Here is a 25,228-nt window from a genome sequence, read left to right on the forward strand (position 1 = left end):
TAACTACGCGGGCGATGAATGTCCCATGCCCATCTATTTAGAGATAGTTTCGAATTATGATTTATTCATAAGAATTTTGATAACTGTAAGTACAAAACCACTGCGGCAGTTTTTATAGTACTTTAGTCTAAGAACAAATTTAATTTTTCTTTTTGTTTTTCGTTTATTTCGTTTTGTACAGTCGAAGGCAAAAATATCGATCCAAACAAATGGCTCAAAAATATGTGAACACGACTTTATTGTCTAAGGTGTAAGAGCGTACACATATTTTTGAGACTTTGGGAATGTATATATATTTATGCCCTTGACTGGCTTGGCCTAAAATGCGACTGGCGGAGGAGAATATCGGACATACTGAAAATCATTTTTACAATGCATGTGCTCGAAAAGTGCGATTCCTACGGAGCCATATCATGCGGAAAGTACTACTTTTCCGCACTAGTGCTTTATGTTTTCAATTTTTTTTTTACAGTACATATGGTGCTACTTTCTCGCACTAGTGCGGAAAAGAGCACTTTTCCGCACTAGTGCTTTTTGTTTTCAATTTTTTAATAATTAAACTTATTTGCCATGATATGTTTTTTTATTTACTCGCACAATGCATAGTAAAACATTGTATGATACACGTGCATAAATAACTATTACTAAGCTATTTATTATTAAGCTTTACGCTCGGTTACTAATATTTATTTATTTTATTTTATTTAAAAAATGTTTTACTACGTTATTACAGACTAATCATGTAAATAAATAGTTATTTACGATACAAGTGCGGAAAAGAGGAAATTCGAAACGAGTGGCGATAAATTAAAACACGACCGCAGGGAGTGTTTTAAATCGACACGAGTTGCGAATTACCTATTCGCACGTGTATCGTACAACGTTTTACAGTACATATGGCTCTTTAAACTTTCGACATATGCACGAAAAGTGCTATTTGACGCACTAATGCGAGAAAGTAGCACCATATGTACTGTAAAACATATTTCTATCTTTTACTGTAGACAATTAAACAACACAATGAACGTCGTACTAAATGTATGGGGCCGTTTAAACTTAATGTTTTCGATATTTCAAGATTTATTAAAAAATATATATATATAAATGTGTTTTTACACGATGATTGTTACTTAGCTAACTTGTGGGAAAAATAATAAAAATATATATTGAAGTGCAGATAATCAACGTTTTATCATCTTCAGGTGCGGGGTATCGACATTTTTTAAATGGTACCTAGATATTTTTGAAGTCTTGTCTTCAGACAATGTAGTAGGTATAGCTATTTATGCATAAAGTGCGGAAATCATCTTTACGCACGTGTATCATACAATGTTTTACTATGTTATACTATATCATGGCAAATAAGTTTAATTATTAAAGGCATGTATTTAACAAATCACCAGATTTAGTAAAATTAAACACAAAAAAAATCGTTTTTACCACCAAAAATAATGAATGATCACCAAAACAAGAAATCCTATTTAATGAAAAACGATTCTTAAATTTGTACCATATTTTTATCATTTTAAAACAAATAACACCAAAATAATAATTTTTAACCCAAAAATTGTAAACGATCACTAAACTTAGAACTCCATTTAAATGTGAAATTATAACCAAATTTTTTAATCTTGTTATCCTATTAACGCAAATGACTCCAAACTAATTATTGTAAACCCAAAAATAATAAATGATTACCAAAATTAGACCTCCATTTTAATGTGAAATTATAACCATTTTTTTAAATCTTGTTATCCTATTAAAACAAATGACTCCAAACTAATTATTGTAAACCCAAAAACCCAAAAATAGTAAATGATTACCAAAATGTGAAATTTTATTAAATTGTGCAAATTACTTGAAGTCGGTTAAAATGTGCAAATATTTATCAGCTTGTTATTCCATTAAATTAATTAATCCACTTCGTCACTTTTTTCTAGTAGCATTTCGGTTCTCTAAGGGTCGCAGTTCTAACCTAACCCACTTTTATAAAAGCATTTCGTTTCTGTAAGGGTCGCAGTTCTAACCTAACCCACTTTTCTTGCAGCATTTCGTTTCTGTAAGGGTCGCATTTCTAACCTAACCTAACCCACTTCTTGTAGCACTTCGTTTCTGTAAGGGTCGCAGTTCTAACCTAACCTAACCCACTTTTCTTGTAGCATTTCGTTTCTGTAAGGGTCGCAGTTCTAACCTAACCTAACCCACTTTTATAGTAGCATTTCGTTTCTGTAAGGGTCGCAGTTCTAACCTAACCCACTTATCGGGTAGCATTTTGTTTCTGTGACGATCGCAGTTCTAACTTTTTTTTTTCGTTGGAAAAATGCTTTATGCATACCCACACCCTCGGGGGAGAAAGTGCGGGTTATGTGGGACTCGGCAAAAGGCGCCACTACCCACTAAAAAACCAACGGTATGCCAATGGGGCGTGGCCACGGGTTCTCTTAAGTACGCAACCGTGACCACGCCGGCGCCGCCCACAACTACCACCCACTTATCTGATAACAGTTCGGTTCTGTGGAGATCGCAGTTCTAACCTTACCTAACCCACTTATCTTGTAGCACTTCGTTACTGTAAGGGTCGCAGTTCTAATATAACCTAACCTACTTATCTGGTAGCATTTCATTTCTGTACGATTGCAGTTCTAACCTAACCTTACCCACTTCTCTAGTAGCATTTCTTCATGTAAGCGTGGCGCGTGACTGAATTGAGCCAATTGAGGATTGGGTCAGGCGAGCGCGGCGCGTGCGGTGCGGTGTACGGGGGATTGAGCGGGAGGGGCTAATAATTTTGGCATCATTTTACTTTATTTAGTAATACGAGTATGTATACATTTTTTGGTAATCATAGTGGTTTATTTAAGTGAAAATATCGCATTAATTTGCTCTTCAAGATTTGGTGATCATTAATTATATTTGGTGATCATTCATGATTTTTGGTGTTTGAATACAATTTGAAGTGCAGTCGTGATTTAAACAGGTGGTAGTTTTGTAATTTTAGACCTTATTTTTTTGGTGTTTAGTATTTTTTTTTGGTGAAAGCGATTTCTTTATTTAGGGTACCAGAGTATTTTTTGGTGGTCATTATATTTGGTGCCATTATTAAAAGGAGTGTTTTAAATCGACACGAGTTGCGAATTATCTATTCGCTCGTGTATCGTACAACGTTTTACAGTACATATGGTCCTTTCAACTTTCGCCATATGCACGAAAATGTGCTCTTTTCCGCACTAGTGCGAGAAAGTAGCACCATATGTACTGTAAAAAAAAATTGAAAACAAAAAGCACTAGATCGGAAAAGTAGTACTTTCCGCATGATATGGCTCCGTAGAAAACGCACTTTTCGAGCACATGCATTGTAATAGTACATTTCGATGCTAGTGCGGAAAGTATGTCATTACTTCACGAGTACCGAGATATCCCGAGTCTTGCCACGAGCCGTAGGCGAGTGGCAAGACTCGGGACGAGTGAAGAATGACATATCCGCACGTGTATCGAACGACGTTTTTTAATACAGTTGCGAATAAAAACTTTTATAAAAAAAAGATAAACCGACTTCAAAAAGGATGAAATAAAATATTATCCTTTTTAGGGTTCCGTGTTTAATTATATGCGTTACCAACTGATATGTTTGAAGTCGGTGCCAAGCCAAATTTTAAACCATATATTCATAGTGATTTTGGTGCAATTCGATAAAGATGCGGCTATATAAGTATGTACGTTGGATTACCTAACGCAGCGTACTACGTAGGCGAACAACACGCGAATGCGAAGCGGCGCGGCACGGCGCCTTAATTAATCCTTTGATACCTATATAGAAGTGTCCTACGTGGGCGATCTCGTTGCGAACGTGAACGCCTTGGGCCGGCCGCGCCGTGCCGCGTCGCTTCGCTTCGCGTTCGCGAGTGTTCGCCTATGTAAGACGCAGCGTTACACGACGACAATAAACGAACTTTCTGTACACCTCAGAACAGAACACACGGTTGAACCTTCTTGGCGGAGTTCGTACCATGCTTGTCGGCACGTTAGTGTAAATCTAATACGTTTTGTCGTCGTATTTTTTTAAAGAGAATTTCTAACTAATTCTTGAACAGTCATAGCACGCAAGTGTGGGATTGGGACTGAGTTATTTTCTGTCGCTTATCCAGAGGACTACATTTCAAAATATAAAACAATTCAAGGAACCTTCATGCAAAATTTCAGCTAAAGCGGTTCTGTTGTTTAGCCATGAAAAGGTAACAAAGAGGCAGACATAATTGCTTTCACGTTTATAATATTTGTACAGTTGTAATGGGATTTATAGACATAAAGCTTATTATTTTTGACTGGTATTGTTACTACTCGGAGTACTTGGCTTGGCACCGACTTCAAACATATCAGTTGGTAAAGCATATACTTAAACATGGAACCCTAAAAAGGATAATATTTTATTTCATCCTTTTTGAAGTCGGTTTATCTTTTTTTTATAAAAGTTTTTATTTTTCCATTTTTAGTTTTAAGACATTGTCAAGAGCGTGACGCATGAATGAAAAACATAATCATGTTTAACTGTAAATTCGTAAACTTTATTAAATAATCAGAATTTTCCTCGAGTCCGTCTGCGAAATCATTCCTGTCACTAAATCCATTCTCCGTCCCGCCACTGACCCAATCCCTCAAACCCCCCGATCACTCAACCTCACAGCACATCAACCCCTGATCACTGAACCCCTCGACCCTAAACCACCAACCCTTCAACCGCCATTCCCTGACCCCTAACCCCAGACCCCTCAGTCCCCGACCCATCAACTCACCTCCCCTCAACCCCCAGCCTCAAACCCCCCAAACACTAATACCCTCTACCTTTACCTCTCAGTCTCTTTGGTTGTTTCCAACACTACCTACATCAAAAATCATAATACACATACGAGGGAAGTTATCAGTAGCCTTACCACGAGTTTGACATTGATATATTCGCTATCGTGTGCGTAACTTACTGTTTATGCATCTCGCTCGTACTGGCATATTAGTGTACAAAGTAAGTTACGAAGAATATTTAGTGTCAAACTCGTGGTTAGGTTGCACTACATCAAATTGGTGGTTTTGGGGAGGAAATGCTTGAGTTACTTTAGAAAACACCGAAATTACCATACACGTGCCTTCAAAAATTGAGGAGTTCCCTCAATTCCTCACGGATTCCATCATCAGAGCAAAACCAAAAATATTACAAAACACCTTGGAGAGGTAACTTCTTTCAAACAGAAAAAGAATAACTCAAATCGGATCATGGGTGCCAGAGTAATCGCTGAAATCATTATCATCAAAACAATCATCATCATCAGCTCCACTTCATCAAATTGGTGGTTTTCGAGAAAAAATGCTCAAGTTGCTTAAGAAAACGACCTAATCACCATACATGTGCCTTTAAAAGTTGAGGAGTTCCCTCAATTCCTCATGGATCCCATCATCAGAACAGCAACAGATTAATGTGGGACCACCTTGGAGGTAGTTCCTTTCAAACAAAAAAAGAATTGTTCAAGTCGGACCACGGGTCTCGGAGTAATCGCTGAACATCCTACATTAAAAAAACCATCATCACTATCTTCAAAACAATCATCATCATCGGGTCCACTTCATCAAATTGGTCGTTTTCGAGAGAAAATGTTCAAGTTGCTTATGAAAACACCCAAATCACCATACATGTGCCTTTAAAAATTGAGGAGTACCCTCAATTCCTCAGGGATCCCATCATCAGATCAGAACCAGATTAATATGGGACCAACTTCGAACAAAAAAAGAATTACTCAAATCGGACCACGGGTCTCGGAATAATCGGTGCATACATAAAAAAAAAATAGCCACAACCGAATACAGAACCTCCTCCTTCTATGAAATTGAAGTCGGTTAATGTTGAAATAAGGTTGCAAGCTACAGGCCACTTAGAACATATTTCAAATATATAATATAGAATTGATCTGTCAAGTCAATGAATTGTCATTCGATAAAAACAGTCTGTGCTGTTATTATTAATATTATATTTAGATTAATTGTGGTAACTAATTTACTAAATATATTCATTGAAGATTCATCCGTTGTGCTCTATTCATAACATTGCCCTCTGCTTAGCCTCACCCCATCAGGGTTATGGGCCCAGCACGCTTCCACTGCGAGAAGAGCAGATCGATGCTGCAAGAATCAGGTCTGGAAAAGCGTTTTTGGGCTGAAGCCGTTCACCACGCAGTATTCTTGAAGAATAGATCACCTACAATTGCAGTCAAAGACAAAACGCCAGAAGAGGCGTGGACGGGGAAGAAATGTAATTTGGACAACATAAAGGTGTTTGGATGCAGAGCTTTTATGCATATTCCTGATCAAAAGAGGACAAAGTTTGACCCTAAAAGTTTAGAATTGGTATACACAGGTTTTGCAGATGATGCGAAGGCATACAGACTGCTAGATCCAAAGACTGGTAGAGCATACAATGCGAAGGATGTGGTATTATTTGAAAACCAGATGTACCGATCCCAGAGGCAAGAAAGTCAAGGAACACCGACCAGAGATATCCCGGTTTTAAAAATTATACAAGATGAGGAAGATCGAACAGAAGTAGATGCAAGGGCTGAGCAACCAACAGTCGAATTTCTACCTGATGTTCTCGAAAGTCAACCTCTCTTCGTAGAAGAAGACATAAGGGTAGAATCCCCAATAATAGACCTCTTACCAACTGTTCAGGAAAGTCAACCTTCCTATATAGAAACAGTAGAACAAACTGAAGAGGATAGAGAACAACCAGCAGTTGAACCTGTCATGGAAGGAGTTCAATTTCCTCGAGTGGAGATTGAAGTGTTTGATGATGAATCTGATGACTTCATGTCAGCGGACGAGAAGGACATAGAAGAACCTGCGCAATCACGAAGGTATCCCTTAAGGAACAGAAAACCCAAGCAGTTTCCGGACTATGACCTTTATCACACAATCGAACATGATGAGGATCCAACTACCCTGAAAGAAGCCTTGTCAGGTCGAGATGCTGACAAATGGAGAGCTGCGATTCAGGAGGAGTTAGACGCTCTCAAGAAAAACAATACATGGACTCTTGTGAAGCCTCCTAAAAAGTGTAACATCGTTGATTCTAAATGGCTATTTAAAATCAAAGAAGAGGCGGGAAATAGATGCAGATACAAAGCCCGACTGGTGGCAAGAGGCTTCAGTCAAAGGTGGGGCATTGATTATAATGAGACCTTTTCGCCTGTTGTACGCCACAGTTCATTGAGAATGCTAATGGCTTTAGCAAGCAAGATTGGACTGAACATAGATCAGATGGACGTTAAGACTGCTTTCTTGAATGGAAATCTGAGCGAAACTGTTTATATGAAGCAACCTGAAGGCTTCGAAGTCAAAGAGAAGAGGGACTATGTATGTCAACTTAATCGTTCGCTTTACGGATTAAAGCAAGCACCTCGAGCGTGGAACAATAAGCTTGACAGTGAATTGAAGAAACTTCAATTTCAACAGTCCAAAAATGAACCATGCATTTACACAAGATCAAAAGGAAACAAGATCATCATTTTAGCAGTTTATGTGGATGATTTGTTAATTTTTTGGAATGATGAAGACGAGCTTCGTAAGGTCAAGAGTGACCTCATGTCCAAATTTGAAATGAAGGATCTTGGAAAAGCTGCATTAATTTTAGGAATGCAGATAACTCAAACAAAGGATGTCATCAAAGTTGATCAGGAGAGGTACATTGAGAAACTTCTCAAGATTTTTGGAATGGAGGACTGCAAGACAGTAGCAACTCCGGCAGTTGCTGGGTCTCACTTAAAGAAATCAGATCACAAGTCTGATGACAGGATCCCATATCAGAATCTTATAGGATCTCTGATGTATTTAGCAGTATGTACGAGGCCAGACATAACGCATGTAGTCAGTACTCTGAGCCAATTTAATACTTGCTATACAGAAGAACACTGGGTAGCAGCAAAGCGTGTGCTCCGCTACCTAAAAGGAACAAAATCTCGTGGAATAGTGTACTCCAAAAGATACAGTGCTGACAGATTCATCCAAGGATATTCAGATGCAAGTCACGGAGGTGATGAAGATAGAAAATCATGGACAGGCTACACCTTTATAGCTCAAGGGGCAGCTGTCTGCTGGCAAAGCATCAAGCAGAAGACAATAGCACTATCTACTGCAGAGGCAGAATACGTAGCTATGTCAGAAGCTGCAAGAGAGGCAATATTCCTCAGAAGGTTAATTGCGGAAATCACCAGGAAGGACGAGGAACTGATTCCTATCCTCAGTGATAGTCAATCCGCAATAGCGATTGCAGACAATCCAGTGCATCATCAGCGGACGAAGCACATAGAAGTACGTTATCACTTTGTGAGAGAAGCGATCATGAATGAGCAGATAACTGTTACGTATGTCCAGACAGATCGTATGATTGCCGATGCACTAACTAAACCTTTGCCGAAAGGAAAGTTTGTATGGTGTACAAACAAGTTAATGGGCATGCAAGGTGATTGAATGTTTTGATGACAGTTTTCTATATTAAGGAGGAGTGTTGAAATAAGGTTGCAAGCTACAGGCCACTTAGAACATATTTCAAATATATAATATAGAATTGATCTGTCAAGTCAATGAATTGTCATTCGATAAAAACAGTCTGTGCTGTTATTATTAATATTATATTTAGATTAATTGTGGTAACTAATTTACTAAATATATTCATTGAAGATTCATCCGTTGTGCTCTATTCATAACATTGCCCTCTGCTTAGCCTCACCCCATCAGTTAAAAAATAAGAAAAACAACAAGTAAGAAATTCGAAACTTTTATATTATTAATTCTGCGACATCATTGACATTGACATTATGAAGAGGTGTTTTTTTAGCTTATATGACTTGAATGGATTTTGTTATTATTATTGAACCCACTTCAATGAAAGTTTTTTTTTTTTCAAATGCATGTTCTATAAGACAGAAACAACTGTAAATATAAAACATTGTACTATTATTAGCTAAATATCGTTATTTACGATTATTTGTGTATCGTATATTTATAAAGATGGAAGTCCTTGGAGGAGGCCTTCACCCGATGAGGGGTTCTTGTCCGCAAACTAAATTTTTGTTATAAGATTATAATATCAAATTACTTAATAATATATGTGAAAAATTGACTTATTTAAATTGACATACTATAAATACATAAAATTATATTTATAAATGCTTTACTGTAACGAAACTGACTTATTTAATGTAATTAACTTGGACTCGAAATAAAAGGCTTTTTATTATTTTATATATTTATAAAAACAATATCGAATGTTGCCTTTGGAAACTTAAAACATTCTTGCAGTAAGAAAAAACGCCTCTTCTTTAACAGGCGTTCCGTTCCATTCAGACAACTTATTAAGAACGGTTTTTCAACATTAAAAAATAAACGTGTTATAAAACTTATAATGATGAAGAGGTAAGTAATAAAATATGAAATATGCATATTTTTATTACGACGTTTAAAGGAAACTAATATTAACACTCATCAATAAGTAGTCATGAATTGGAACAAGTATAAATTTAAAAAAATTGGAAAAGTAAAAAGCACTAGTTCGCGAAAACCAACTTTCCGCACGCTAAACAGCCACGAAAAGTAGCACTTTTTGAGCAACTGTATTAAAAAGTATTTTGTGAAATAATATTATGAATATACTTTTTCTGATCGATATTATTGTACTGTATTTCTGTAGGCAATTGTATGGACTCGGTTAAATTTAGTGCGCTTTTAAAACCTTATGAAAAGGGTGGCGTGAAATTAAAAATGTCCCACAAATATTTTCTAGGGCTGCTTTCAAAGAAATTGTATCCAATATGCGCCAGGAGTGCGCATTGAACGCGATGTTTAAATAGGCTGCTAATCCCACCAATATTGAAATATCTGCGACAATATTCTGGCGGGGAGCTGTTATCCGCTTTTTATTAAAACACCGTTTTGTATAAGAAACGATACGGAAAAATATTGGTTGTAATATCGCAGAGGTCGGATATTGTTTTATTAAAAATGTCTACTCTACTTATGTTGCACGTGTATCGTTCTGTAAAAATGACTTAAAAAAATCTCATAATCTGAATAGCGCAACGTGTTTTAAAATTATTTAACTAAGTAAATCAAATTAACTGCAATCAAGCACCCTTAAGTGACAATTTTTTACGCGAGTGGTGAGTTTTTAACGTTGCTACCTACTAATAACTATTAATGACCATCGCCCAGGCTTTCGTTCCTGCAGCTTTTGTCATTTGCGAGTAATTAGAATTTAATACCCCCATTTCATAAATTGCGAAGTCTTCTTTAATCGACTCCCATATTATTAAGAGGCCGGTGTCGATTTTAGTCGCAAAAATTTAAAATTGATAGATTTAGTTCGTGAAATTTTACACCTTTTGTTACCTAATTGAAATGACAAGTACTGGTTTCTATTAGCACGTCTTCTTATCTTACCTTTTATCAGATCAGTTTTTTGAAAACAGACTCACTAAATTAGTAATGTTTGCTTTTCTGATGGACGTTTAGGTAAACGCGCGTAAAGCACTGATTTTGTCGCTCTTATTTGTAAATTTCGTAAAGTTTGGACGGCTAAACATGGTAATTTTGTATTACACATATCCTGTACTTGACGTTTATCAGACTACATTTCTGTTATTATGACTTTGAAGTAGTGTAAATGAAAGTTAGACGAAATCAATTTTCTCCAGAAATTCCTTTAAAACAAGTGAAAATTTCTCTGAAAATCGAATTAATTTCAACGTAATTTTGATACTTAAACAATCTACAACATTTGCTGAAACTATACTTATACATCAATTTGTATTACCACCATGATTTTTTGATGAATTTTTAAAAACTACCCCTTCTCTTCATGCATTACCGGTGACGCACGCTCGCGACCTCATTATTAAAAGGCAAGATGAGAAGACGTGCTAATAGAAATCAATACTTGTTATTTAGATATTACGTAACAAAACGTGTATAATTTCAACGACTAATTCTATCAATTTTACATTTTTGCTCCAAAATCGACTACGGCCTCTTAACGCGAATTTTTCGTTCCATTTACAGTCTTAAGCTAAACATTTTAGGTTTGTCGTAAGTTTTAATATCTCGAAAATATTGAATACCTAATTAAGACAACCATTTGACATAATTATTTGTATACTCGTACTTACGAGGTATACTGTAATATATCTACTATACTTACTTTTTTTTATCGTAAACCAATTGAATTCGCATTTATGACACTTGGTATACTGATTTGTATATTTCGGCTTTGTCCAATAGCTAAGGACACCCTGTATAGTAGACTATTTCGTCAGGTGACAAGCAAAAGTCACTAAGTACCGCCACAAGTTCATAGCCATAGGAAACCGTATTATTGTTTTATTATTTTTTAGTTTACCGTATGATTTTTGTTTAATTATTTTTTAGTAATTAGTGACTTTTACTTGTCACCTGACGATTTATACTTTATTGACAACAAAAGAAGTTAATAAAAATGCCTAAAAGTTACATATTTGACTCTAAAATACAGATGTAGTGCATAATTGTTTTCCATCGTATTTTCACGGAAACGTATGAACGTGTCTTGCTATTTCAGTTAGTTTCAGTACAAAAAGTACTGAGGTTGCTTGACGTAGCATGACAAATACGAACATTTCCGAGAAATTACTATAGAAAATAATTATTCACTACCCCCCCTTATTCATGAAACTTTACGGGCCTGATTTAGTTAAATTATGTTTTATTCCTTTCTAACAAATACATAAGTCAAAATGACAGATAAAGACAAACGATTCATAGCTGATTCGGGCCAGTAACGCGTTTTTGAATAACGCCAAACGATGTAAGTCCTCGCCGAGGTAAGAAATGAAGCCTGTCTGAACTTTGTTTGTAATTTAGTGATATTAACAAAATGAAAGTTAGCTAACCTGGTAACCTGGCTGTAGTACCTAAATAATATCACCAATTTTATATATACCTAACTAGTAATTTTTTTTTGCAAAAAAACAATCAACAAGCAATAATACGTCATAAAGGAGTCAGCAGACACGCATCTCGTATAACCAAATTCGATGTCTAAGACAACTATAACTGAATATTTCTATTCACCCCTTTCTTGTATCTATCGACCCCGTTTTAAGGATATGAAAAAAACACTGTAGTTTTCTTTGATTTTCTCTGAATTTGAAAATTATTTCGCAAATGCAAAATTGGAGTACTAAGCGAGACTCAAAAAATGATGTCAAATTTTTTACTTTTATCATTTGGATTATTTGTGAAAATCGTCCTTGAAGTTGAAAATCATGTCTTTTCACCCCGGTTTACGGTATTTCTTTTAAATGTGATGTTTTCAACCAAAAGGTCGGTTGTCGATAAGGTTAATTTTTTAATAGACCGCGGGCCAGGAACAAATTTCCATGGCCAATCGCCTCCCGGGCGAAAACTCGTATAGTGGTTAACGGCTATGTATGATGAACCCTCGTGAACGTCAGCTGCCGCTCCGTTGGTGGGTTGAGGAATAAGTAAATTTTATGTTTATACCGAAAATGAATAAAGTCTGTTAATACCTACAGTTTATGTAAACGTATTATCCATTGACCCAGAAATAGTTATTTAACCGATTTAACAAATATCTATACAATACTGTACATCCCGACATCTAATCTAACCCCTACAAACTTACTTTGGCTTAATGAATGAGCTGACTGAACTAGAAACTGCTAATGACAGCCTGCTAAAGATATGCTGTTTGGTTTGTTACTACGTAAGTAAATAAATCCGTTGTCCGTTAAATGAACTGGAGCATAATATGTTGGTTTTTGAGTGAAACCCCAGTAGATGCACGTTTCGTATCTGCAATCCCCGTTTTTGAACGGCGCCCTAAGCCGGCCAGAGATGGTAAATGAAAAATAAAACCAGGGAGCTCACGCCAAGTTCAGTAGTAAGCCGCCCCGGGACTGGAGCGGCGTTCAAGGAATCTCGGCTCTACCTACTCCCAACTACCTTGTTATTAGACGATATCCTTGACTTGGGGGACTGCAAACATCTCTTTCTTTTATAAAAATTGTAAACAAATATTGGGTTTCAAACAAGCAACTAATTTATGTTAGAACGTTGTATGTTAGTTTTTGTTCATAATTGACTTTCAGAGCAAACTATAACGTATAAAAATATTCAACAGCGTTGTATTATCACCACACTTTATAAAACAAAATCTCCCGCCGCGTCTACCTGTCTGTATGTTCGCGATAAACCTACTTAATGGAGTTTCATGCGATTTTAACCTATCATCAATAGAATAGAGTGATTCTTAAGTGTATAATTTGTTAAGGTTTTGTGTAAATTGGATGAACTACCCGTGCGAAGCCGGGGCGGGTCGTTAATCGTATGTCGTATTATAAACATGATAATACAAAAATAAAGATGAAATTTAATTGAAGTTATTACTCGATTCATGCAATAGGTAATTAATTATTCAAACAAACTTTTCTTATTCGTGACGTCTAAATTTAAATCTATGTAATCCAAATGTAGTTGCAGAAACATTCATAAACGTTGATAACATTTCCATCAAAGAAATGGTACAAACAGGAAGTGATTATTTTAATGGTGGACGAGAACTATTTTTAAAATGTTGGTGTTGCTATCGCCATTAATGTGATGGGCACGAAAATTATTTTCCTGATAAAAGTCTGGGAAATGTAGAACAGGCTGAAACAAAAAAACTGGAAAAGAGCAACTCGATAACTTTATTTTAACAGTTTCAGCGAGACTTTCTCGGTGTAATATGGCCTATATTTAGTTCCCTTTCCACGGAAATATGCACAAACACCATTATAAAATATACGGGCAAATAATCAAACAAAAGTAATTATTTTTTTGATGTACGATCGTCATCTTGGCTAGGCCCCCAGAGGTCGCGGGTCAAACAACGGTTCGTACGAATAAGTTTTTATGTACGATATATCATTTTGATATTTACTACACGCTTTTCGGTTAAGGAAATCATCGTGACAAAACTTGTTTTTCTTTCTGGGTTTGAAGGTCAGATGGCAGTCACTTTCGTAAAAACTAGTACCGACGTCGATTCTTGGAAATAGTTGCTAAGAGGACCCCAAGGCTCCCATGAGCCGTAGCAAAAGGCAGGACAGTGTGGAGTCCTTAAATGCAATTTTTGCGTAATTTTTCTTGGGGTTTAGTCTTTTAAATCTCATTAGTATTACTTGAATTAGCCAACACTTTGTTAGAATAATCTGCCGAAAAAACTGTCAAAACTAACCCAGAAATATCATACCAGTCACAAGTTGACGGCATTTCATAATGCAAATGAGTCTGCGTCAACTGCCACTTTAAATGATGTGCAAGTTAGGTATTTGTGTACTTATTCGTAAAGCTGACAGATATCGTAATCACATGCTGGTAGGAGGATCACCCCTCGGGGAATAAAACGAACGTCGCTTCGCCGCGCTACGACTCAGCCGCAGATAAATCCTTGTAAACAAAATTGTAACTGTCGTCGATATCGTACTTTATGATTGGAGACCCGCTGTATGAAATTCAAATCGTACAAATTGACCATACCCTTTCCGGACATCGCCCAGCTTCGTAAAATATATAAAGTTAAATATTCTCCGAATCTATTCAACTTCAGAACGGTTCGATGAGACGCCGCTGCCGCCTGTGTTATTATATTTTGTTTTTCTTCGCGCACGCCTTATTATTTTTATATTTTTCTTTATAGCAGGCGATATCGGCTATAAAAGCGAAATGTTGGTTGTCTGATTGCGCATGACGGTGGGTTATCTTAGCATCAAAAATCTTAGGATAAATTATAGGTTAACCGTAAACATAAAAGAACACGTAAACATCATAAAGGTCTTAGAAAACACTAAGTCGCGAGTTATTAAACGTGATAATTGTAAAACAAGTATCAGTTGAGCTTAGGAAGCAAAACAATGAGTAAAAACCGAACAATGGTATCAAAAAAACAACGTGTAAAGTACATAAATAAGCACATAAAAGATTATTAACGCGCTCAAGGCAGGCCTGTGAAGTCACGGCAGGTGTTAGTAATTTATAAATCAATGATTTATTTTGTAGTGAAACGAGTATTTCCACGGCAAAGTGAGCGCGGTTTATGGCCAATATAGCGCAGACTGCCTCGACAAGAAACTTAGTTGCATTTTGCATAAAATCGATATAGCCTCATAGTCATAGGGCGCTCATAACAATGGCTATCTGCTAAATATATCGTTACTGTTATGTAGCAAATTATCATTCTAATATCATTGTATGTTTAGAAAATTTATATTGCGGAAAACAAATTACATAATGTTTGTTATCTTTCATGAATCAGCATTATCTCGCTTGGAACTCCCGTTATTTGTTGCTCCACAAACAAAGGCTCCCCGGTTCGTATAAAAGCTACAAAAACTGGCTGGCTTAAAATTTCTTACTTAGCAATAGTGCTAATAAATCGTTTAAACAAAGTATTTATTCTTCTATTAGTAGATGCTGGTAATTATTTATTGCACGATTAATAAAAAAAAAATACTTTTAATATTATTATAAGATTGTCCGGAACGCTGGCTGTAAGCTTTACAAACCGGAGATCGTGGATTCAAACTCAGGCTTGTATGAATGAGTTTCATGAAACTTATGTACGAAATATCATAATTTGATATTTACTATCCTCTTTTATTCATATAATATATAATTTTTACACATAATAATAAGAATAAGTAGTACCTGGGACAGTTATTGGGCTTAGGTAGCCATAGTAGACCCCAGGTTCCTTTAAATTTAATCGAGAAAGTGGTTTTCATATCCGAGATATGTAAAGAGATTAAACCTTCATCCTATATTAAACATATTATCTACCTACCAGAGGCTATCCTATCAGAGGCTAGTTTAGGAATTTCATAACATAACACATGTATTGACTACAAGTTAGTACATACCTACAATAATTGTAATATCTCTTTGGCGTAGGGGTGTGACGATCCCATCGCTTAAAACGCCACCCGCGACGGGCAGCCTGGTCTGCTTAGGCAGTCGTCCGGTTACTTTATCTCATAGCCCAGTATCTATCGCCTGCACCTATATAATAGCCTAGCCTAAATGGGCGTCCCATGACTATGACACTGGCAAGGGCAGCATACACTTGGTGTACCTACCATTTATATTAAAGGCCATTATATTTATATTATTACCACCACCTACCATTTATATTATTATTACCACTACCTACCATTTATATTATTTATATTAAAGGGCCTCTATGTGGGGATACCATCGTTTTCCATAATTTCACTTGCACTAATTTCATTTGCCATAACGACCAAATGTCATAATTTTGTTCGCTAATGCCTACTGGACAGATCTGTGCAAAAGTATCCAAGACAGCCATAGGAAACTACGGTGGTGTTTATGCTGGGATTAAGACGGCCTTAGGCCCTTTATAAAAGAAGACGGCCCCACTTAAAGAGATTGATGGCACTGTTATCACTGATAATAGTCGCCAACTCAATGGGTGCGTTAAGCACTACGCAGATCTTAATTCTCGACCAGTTGAAATCAGTCCCGTAGCTGTGGATTTAATTCCGAATCTACCTGTTCTGGCTGAGCTCGATAATTTACCCACAGTCGGGGATCTCCGTAAGGCCGCATTGAAGTTTAAGTCGGGCAAGAGTCCCGGGGTAGATGAAGTTCTTATCGAGATCCTAAAACTCGAGTGGACATTGCCACTGCTCCATAATTTCCTAGGAAAATGCTGGGAATGGGAGTTTTTGCCACAGGATATTTTATTTATTTATTTATTTAAGCCATTTAATTCCTAAATAATTATACAAATATTTATATTCCATTATTAAATTCAAAATATAATAATTGTAATACATTAATAAATTAAATTAAGTATCGTGACCTTATACAAAGGGAAAGGTGACCGCGGCGACTGTAACTGCTACTGGGGTATCTCCCTATTAGGCATCGTCGGCAAAGTTTTTGCAAGAGTAGTCCTTACTAAATTGCAAAAACGCGTGTATTCTGAAGCGCAGTGTTTAACTACGGACATGATTTTTACCCTCCGGCAACTTCAAGAGAAGTGCCGCGAACAGAACACTCTCCTGATGATCGCGTTCACCGACCTAAACAAGGCCTTCGACACGGTCAGCAGAGAGGGACTGTATGTGGCTCTAGAGAAAATAGGATGTCCCCCAAAGCTGTTGAGTCTTACAAAATCCTTTCACAATGGCATGAAAGGTTCCGTTGTCTTTAACGGTCAACAGTGCGACTCGTTTGAGATGACGAAGAGGAGTTCGGCAAGGCTGTGTTTTAGCAACAATGTTATTCGGCATATTTTTTTCTTTGTTGCTAAAGGTTGCCTTTGGCAACACGCAGCAGGGAATCCACCTACTTACAAGAGCCAATGGAAAGCTGTTTAATGTTAAAAGCTTCTGAAATCTAGACTCAACCGCGAGGATTTATTTCTTGACAGCATGCTCTTTGCCGACGACGCAGCATTCGTAGCTGAAACTCCCCATGAGCTCCAGGTTCTGTTGGACAAATTTGCCTACGCTTGTACCCTTTTTCTATGTCCATAAATACGAAGAAGACAGTAATTCAGCGCAAGGTTACATCTTCCAGCCGTCCATCTCGCTGGAAGGTGTGCCCTTAGAGGTAGTCGATAAGTTCTGCTACTTAGTCGACCGTGTCGAGCAACATTACATGTAGGTCAATGTTCGCATCGGCAAGGCGGTCACGACGTTCGGCAGGCTACGTGCAAGAGTGGAATAACAAACACCTTACGACAAAGACCAAGATGACTGTCTACCAAACTTGTGTCCTGATCATACTTTTCTTGGCTATATTGTTAAACATATTTGTGTGGAATTATTTCATACGTGTACCGAAAGATTTATTTAAAAATATTTGTTTTAGTTATAGAGAAGTTCACTGAATCGACTGTCAATGGGAAAAATAAGTCACTGCATATTTATGCCGATATTTTTGTCAGTATTGAACAACAACAACTGAGACTAAAACAGTTTTTCTCAGCTGCTACCACTGGTACAGTCAAGTGTAAAAATATGGGTGCATATAACTTACTCAAAAATATATCCCATAGTTCATAATTCCCTGACGTAAGAGCTATGGGACATATTTTTGAGTATGATGAGTGCAACCATATTTTTACACTTGACTGTAACAACTTGGTGGTATCAAGTGGGAATAACTCGTTAAAATTACTCTTTTAAAGTACAGTAAAAAAAAACAATTGATCTATAAATTTTAATTTGTTTGCGGTATGTTAATCATGTCTGCAATTACGTATATATCTTTTTAATACAGTTGCTCAAAAAGTGCTACTTTACGTAGCTGTTTAGCGTGCGGAAAGTTGCATTTCCAAACTAGTGCTTTTTACTTTTCCAATTTTTTTAAATTTATTCTTGTTCCAATTCATGACTGCTTATTGATGAGTGTTAATATTAGTTTCCTTTAAACGTCGTAATCAACATGAAAACCTATTGCTAAAGTAAGAATACGAAAAATATACATATTTCATATTTTATTACTTACCTCTTCATCATTATAATACGTCTATTTATTATATATTGAATATTGAAAAACCGTTCTTAATAAGTTGTCTGAATAGAACGGAACGCCTGTCAAAGAAGAGGCGTTTTTTCTTTCTGCTTTAAGTTTCCAAAAGCAACATTCGATATTGTTTTTTAAATGTACGATACACAAATAATCGTAATTAACGATATTTGGGTAATAATAGTACAATGTTTTATTATTTACAATTGTTTCTGTCTTATAGAACATGCATTTAAAAAAAAATCTTTCGTTGTAGTGGGTTCAATAATAATAACACCCAGCTAAAAAAACACCTCTTCATAATGTCAATGTCAATGATGTCACAGAATTAATAATATAAAAGTTTCGAATTCCTAATTGGTTTTTCTTATTTTTTCGCAACTGTATTATAAAACGTCGTTCGATACACGTGCGGAAATGTCATTCTTCACTCGTCCCGAGTCTTGCCACTCGCCTGCGGCTCGTGGCATGATATCTCGGTGCTCGTGCGGTAATGACATACTTTCCGCACTAGCATCGAAATGTACTATTACCCTGTTCGAGGATTATTTTTTAATATCATTTAGGGACTGGATGAGCCAGGAATAGGAGATGCGACAGCGCCGCGCCAACAGCGACAGACGGCGTCATCGCCGACGTGTTTCGAAAAGAACAACGATATTCTTCCGAATTTTAAAATTGGAGGCACATTCTACTCGTCAGTTTGTGTGACTTGCCGGTAAGTGCATTAAACTGCCGCTTGAATACTGCTTTCAGGTACATTATTCTATTCAAAATAAACTCTAGCGAATGATAGCGCTTTGTAGTTGTCATCTCGCGAAGGTACTTTGTGCCTAAAGAATCTGTCTTAAACTCTTGAATTAATAAGTGTTAAATTTTTAGGGGAACAGGTTAAAAAATAACAGCACAGCTAAAAAAGGTTTTCTTTATTTTTATAATACTTTCAGTACTACTATAAGGCCTCATCCACACGAACGCTTTTTCGACGCGCGTTAAAAAAGCGTTTGAATGACACAAATTGGTATATGTGCATATTTATTCACATGATGGCAGTGGCGCTTTTTATTAAGCGTTGTTGGATTTTGGTTGGCCGCTAAATCGAATTTAGCGTGCGGGCGGATTCAAGCGCTTTTTTAACGCGCATTGAAAAAGCGCTCGTGTGTGTGGCCTCTAACGATATTAACGATACAATATTCTACTTAATGCTTAACATGAACCGGCCAGTGACATATTATACCATTGTGTTTTAAGAACCTCTAGTGTAAATTTCATTGGATAGGGTGACGTGACGTAGGCGTTTACGTTAAGTGTCATTTTGTATGGGATTTTGAGTTTCCAATACGTCCCGCTTAGCGCGCTGTTCAAAATCCCACACAAAAATAGACATTATGTATGACGCAAACGCGAACGCACGTCACGCTATCTAATGAAATTTACACTAGGGGTTCTGATGCGTACTATACGTTATCGAGTTTCTAATAACATTGAGTAAACTTAACATCAATTTTGACAGAATTAGCACACGTAGGTAAGCTTTATTGTTATTGTAATAAATTACAGATATTTTATATTTATTTTACAAAGCACGCCATATTGTCTTTATTGCAGATGTGGATGATATTTACAAGTATTTATTTATTCACTTACAGTAATTGAATATTCTTAAAATAGTAGGAGATACATTATAAGGAATATCTACCTTCATCATTTATTTATTTGTGATAAGAAATAAATGATAGATAATATTACATTGACACATTGCAAATAGGTTGCCTAGTAAAATTGCGTACGGACATAAATATTTTTTTTTGTTATTTAATCGTTTCACACTGAAATGAAAAATGAAAGCTTATTTTATATATAATCTAACTGTAATAGGTTAACTTATTAAAAAGTTGGTCTGTACGCAATTTTACTGGGCAACCTATTTGCAATGTGTCAATGTAATATTATCTATCATTTATTTCTTATCACAAATAAATAACAGATGAGGGTAGATATTCCTTATATCGTATCTTAGACCAAAAGGATTGATTTCGATTAGCAAGCTCGTAAATACATACATATATTTAGTGATAATGTCGTAACATAATATAGCACAGCGTCTATGTAATATTTACAATAATAATCTATAATTATAGGTAAGTACATTTAGCGCCACTTGCACCATACCACCAACCCGGGGTCAACCAGTCAAACCGTTAAGTCCCCGCCAAGCTCGGCCGAATTGCACCTTCCCATACCAACGTAGTTCCGCTCTCATTTTAAAATTACGTGTTGGATTGTAAAGAAACTTTGCACATACAATGACATGAGGTATATCTAGGTCTGAAATTAGTTTATAGCTCCAGTTTATAAAACAAACGTAATAGAGCAAATTCAAGTTTTGTATGAAAACTAAATTTTCTGTATTTTTTTAACTATGGTATCTGAAGCTACATAAACTAATTACAGACATAGATATACCTTATCCTATTGTAAGTACAAAGTTTCAGAGCAATCTAGCTAGTCGTTTGAGAAAAATCGTAAAATAAGAGCGGTTTGTATGGACAACCGAGCTTGCCGGAGACCCTTAACCCAGTGTCAAATTGTACTGGTAGCCATGGTAACTCCACGTTTAACCGGTTAACCCCGGGTTAGTGAATGGTGCAATTGGTTAATAAAATAATAAAATATGTACTTAATGATATGCGTGCGGATGATAAAAACTATCCTCGCGGAGGTCCTTATGATCATCACTTAAGGCTCTATCACCCTGGTTGGGTCTGGGTTTTGTTGAGAAGCGTTTTAAATTATTGCCTTTAGCGGAGTACTTCGATTTCGAAATTGCATCTCCATCACTGAACTCGTATAGAATTACTTTTTCGATGCAAGCTCTAAAAGTTCCCGCAAAAGGCCACATTTTTCACAGCTCTATTTTTGGCATTGTATCTACTATAAACATTTTGACCGGCTCCAATGAAGGATTTCCTCAACTCGATGGGATCTTTTTTGCTCCCTGATTTCTCAAACATGATGACCAATTCAGAACATTTTATTTTTGTTCATATATAGTTGGATCCATTGACGTTATGTTAAGATCTGATGTGATGGGTTCCTGAAGAAATTGAGGGAACTTCTTTAGAGTGATTTGGATATTTTTCATAGTAACTTGTATATTTGATCTCTGAAACCGCCTACGATGTTGTCAGTATATCTGGGAAGTTCTAAAATACATGTATAATAAAGCAATAAAATAAAGTTAAACAAATAAATACATGTTAACAATTTTTAAATGAGGCTTCATAAGCAGAAAACGAATGTCTAGTATAACTACCTACACCACGAATTATCAGATCTATATAGTAACTAACATTAGCGATGCTATTCATTTATTAGATATGGCACATTTATCATATAGATCTATCAGTCTTTGTTTTATCGGGAAATATCATTACAATAAAAATATATTTACACTAATGACATCACTAGCTACATTTTCATAAAAATATTAACGTACATATTCATGTAAAGTATATAATCTAAAACAAAGCTTTTTTTTAGGATTCGATGTTCATGTTGTAACCATTATTCTAAATTCTATAATGGAGATTTCCTATGATTTTGTAAAATTAAATTACATTTCGTTTTAAAATTATAATAAATAAGTCATTTTAATAAAAACAAGTGTAGGTAAACAGTTTCAGTTGCGACTACTACTTATAAAGCTGACGATTGCAGCGGACTGCTACATGGATTTAATTTGCGCAGTATGTATTAAAAATTGTTTAATATAGTAGCTACAAGGAGTAAGAGTTTTTAAAATTCAACAGACGAAGTTACTAATCTAGGCATTACTTTTGTAAAAACACAACTGAAATTTTAAGACCTAAGTAGTTAGGTACCTATTCTAGTTGTTCAAATTGTTGGGTAACGGCACGCCGTTGCATTCATACGATACTTTTTCTAAAACTAAAGTCAATATTCAGGTTTAAAAAAAATGTGCGAAACCAAAAATGTGGGACAAGCAAAACGGCGTGTCCCCTAATTTCTATGAGCAATTTTATGATTACACCGGCTACACCTCTCAATGAAGTGATTTTGCGAATAACATAACAAGTAATAGGTATTATAATATACAAATACTTAGCAAATAGACTTATCCAAGATATCGTATCTCATTTAGCACAACGTCTGGTATTGGCACGATGTCGCGGAAGTGAGCGCGTGTCAGCTGGTCACTAGCAGCGCTGCCATGACTGCGACGACTCCGCAACGGCGCCGTGACGAATTCGATGATTGTGTGGACTCGTAATCAGAACCTGGCACATATAAAAATATAAAATCTCTATTATCTATATTATACATCGTCAAGTGACAACCAAAACTAACTACTAAAAAATAATTAAACAAAAATCAACCTTATTCGGATAATAATACGTTTCACTATGGCTATGAACTTGTGGTGGTAATTAGTGAGTTTTGGTTGTCACCTGACGACATACTCGTATTAACAAAAGCTACGCGCTACTACTACTAAACTGCGCGTTCAGCCCCGCTAACTTTAACGTGATCAATACGCTCAGTAGGTGCCTAAGTATTAGACGCATTGTATTTAAGTCTTAATATATTTCGATTCGATATTGAAATTCGTTAGGGAAATGACCCGAACTAAAGTCGTCGTCAATATAAATAACTTGCAAACAATGTAAACAAACCGTTTTACCTTCATTACTTCGTAATCTCGCTCTTTAAAAGGATAACCATGACCTTATCAACAGTCTATATACTTAAATATTTTATTTATAGAAATTTTTAGTTAAATCCCATTTATTTACACAATACAATAAAGTTGTGCACACTACATAAAAAAATACAGAAATTGAGAAAGTCTTAAAACATACTCTAGATACTTGCAAGAAATCCGCAACGCAGGCTTCGTCTGGTGGCTACAAATGCAAATCAGCAACGTGCTTCGTCCCAAAAATACCAATGATGCTTTCCGCAACGGGCCTCCTTATTTTTTTTTAAGTTAAATTAAATGTAAATTATTAATATTTCAGCGAAAAAACCTTCGTACAAATGTTAGGTTATGTTTCAAACGCTATCAAAATCTGTCATATTTTTTTACATTGTTTGCAAGTTCTATTGACGACGACTTTATTAGTAAATGTTAAAACTGTTTGTACCAACTTACCTCCTGAATCTTTCCACTCTTCAACCTCGTAATCTCCTATGACCCTGTTTTCGGCAGAGCCATCTCGCCAGCGACTTTTATTTTTACCTAAAAATAAATACACTTAAATAAAAATGCTGTGTATGCTTTAGTTGTGCTACTTAAGTACTCTTTTTGAAATATAAAGGCAATCAATGTATTGTATAAAAACCGGTCAAGTGCGAGTTAGATTCGCGTTGCGAAGGTTCCGTTCTATCAATTAATCTTTAAAAACAAATATTACTTATGACCAACGTAAGATTACTTTTTATCATGTACCTATTTCTTGTTATGCTATATACCTAATAATATAATAGTTTGTGGTTTAGGTAAATGTTTTACTGTTATAGAGATAACAACATGAAAAAAATCATGTTTTTGTATGGGGCCTTTAGCCCCACCATACATACTAATAAAATAAATAAATAAAAATAAAAATGTTTATTGAGTTCGCACAAACAAACGTAATTATAACTTACTACTTACTAACTTACTACTTACTACTTATACTTCCTGATTTTATTTTATTTCTGTTTAATTTGTTGCCATAGCGGCATAGTGAAACAAGCCCTGGCACACGGACAGACAGACAGCGGAGGCTTAGTAAAAATGTTGCGTTTGTCATCCTTCAGATACGGAACCCTCAAAACTATTAATTGTGAGGAAGGCTAAGGTAAAGTAAGGCTTATATTGTCTTATTATTAGAAATGTCGCTAAGTCGTAAAAAACGATCGGGAGAATGATTGCGTCATATTTATGAAGGTCTATGAAAGTGGGCTTTCAAGTCGCACATAACATATGATGCTATAAAGAGTATAAAGGAAAGCCCAAATCTATAACAATAAACGGTACATTGGAAGTCAAAGCGCAAACAAAATCGCTTTTCCCACAATAATATTACTAACGACCCAATTGTACGGAAGCATTGGGCCGCGGCGGCAAAACCAATAAATACAAAATCCACCTTTTCCATCCGGCCGGGTGCAGGATCACGATGAATGAATGTATAAAAGACGTGTAGGGATTGTTGAATTTTGTACTTCAGTACACTTCTTCATAATAAAGGTTTACAACGAATATTGTATTACGAATTTAATAATACCTCCGTAGTTTCTGGCGGAAACAGAAATGATCCTGAACTCATGATAAATTAAACCACATTACCTAACGGATCTGATCAGCCCTCGAAGGGTTTCAGTGAAAACTTTCGTTACGGCAGGAATTATGTCGATGCCTGTGATTTGAAACCAATTCAATCGAAGGTTACAGTCAGAACGGCTACAATATATCTGAATAAATGGCAAACAGTGAAATACGTATTCAGTAATTTTCTGATCGGTAAAAGTTTATTTAAAACTAGGCCATATTAAATATATTAATAACAGGTCACTCACGAGTTTTAAG

At 36.0% G+C, this 25,228-nt stretch overlaps 1 protein-coding gene and 1 long non-coding RNA gene across 3 annotated transcripts in view; both read right to left on the minus strand.

Annotated features, from left to right (window-relative positions):
• LOC134751414 (uncharacterized) overlaps positions 1–25,228 on the minus strand; it is a 440,348-nt gene that overhangs the window by 123,981 nt on the left and 291,139 nt on the right. The window lies entirely within an intron of this gene.
• Positions 20,529–25,228, minus strand: part of LOC134751079 (opioid-binding protein/cell adhesion molecule-like) — a 77,387-nt gene continuing 72,687 nt past the window's right edge. The window contains exons 9-10 of the mRNA XM_063686425.1: positions 23,807–23,893; positions 20,529–22,931 (exon numbers count right to left, since the gene is read on the minus strand). Coding sequence (XP_063542495.1) covers positions 22,840–22,931; positions 23,807–23,893 — 179 coding nt within the window. The 3' untranslated portion in view covers positions 20,529–22,839. The remainder of the gene's footprint in view (positions 22,932–23,806; positions 23,894–25,228) is intronic.

This window comes from Cydia strobilella, chromosome 2, assembly GCF_947568885.1.
Source record: "Cydia strobilella chromosome 2, ilCydStro3.1, whole genome shotgun sequence".
Lineage (NCBI taxonomy): Eukaryota > Metazoa > Arthropoda > Insecta > Lepidoptera > Tortricidae > Cydia > Cydia strobilella.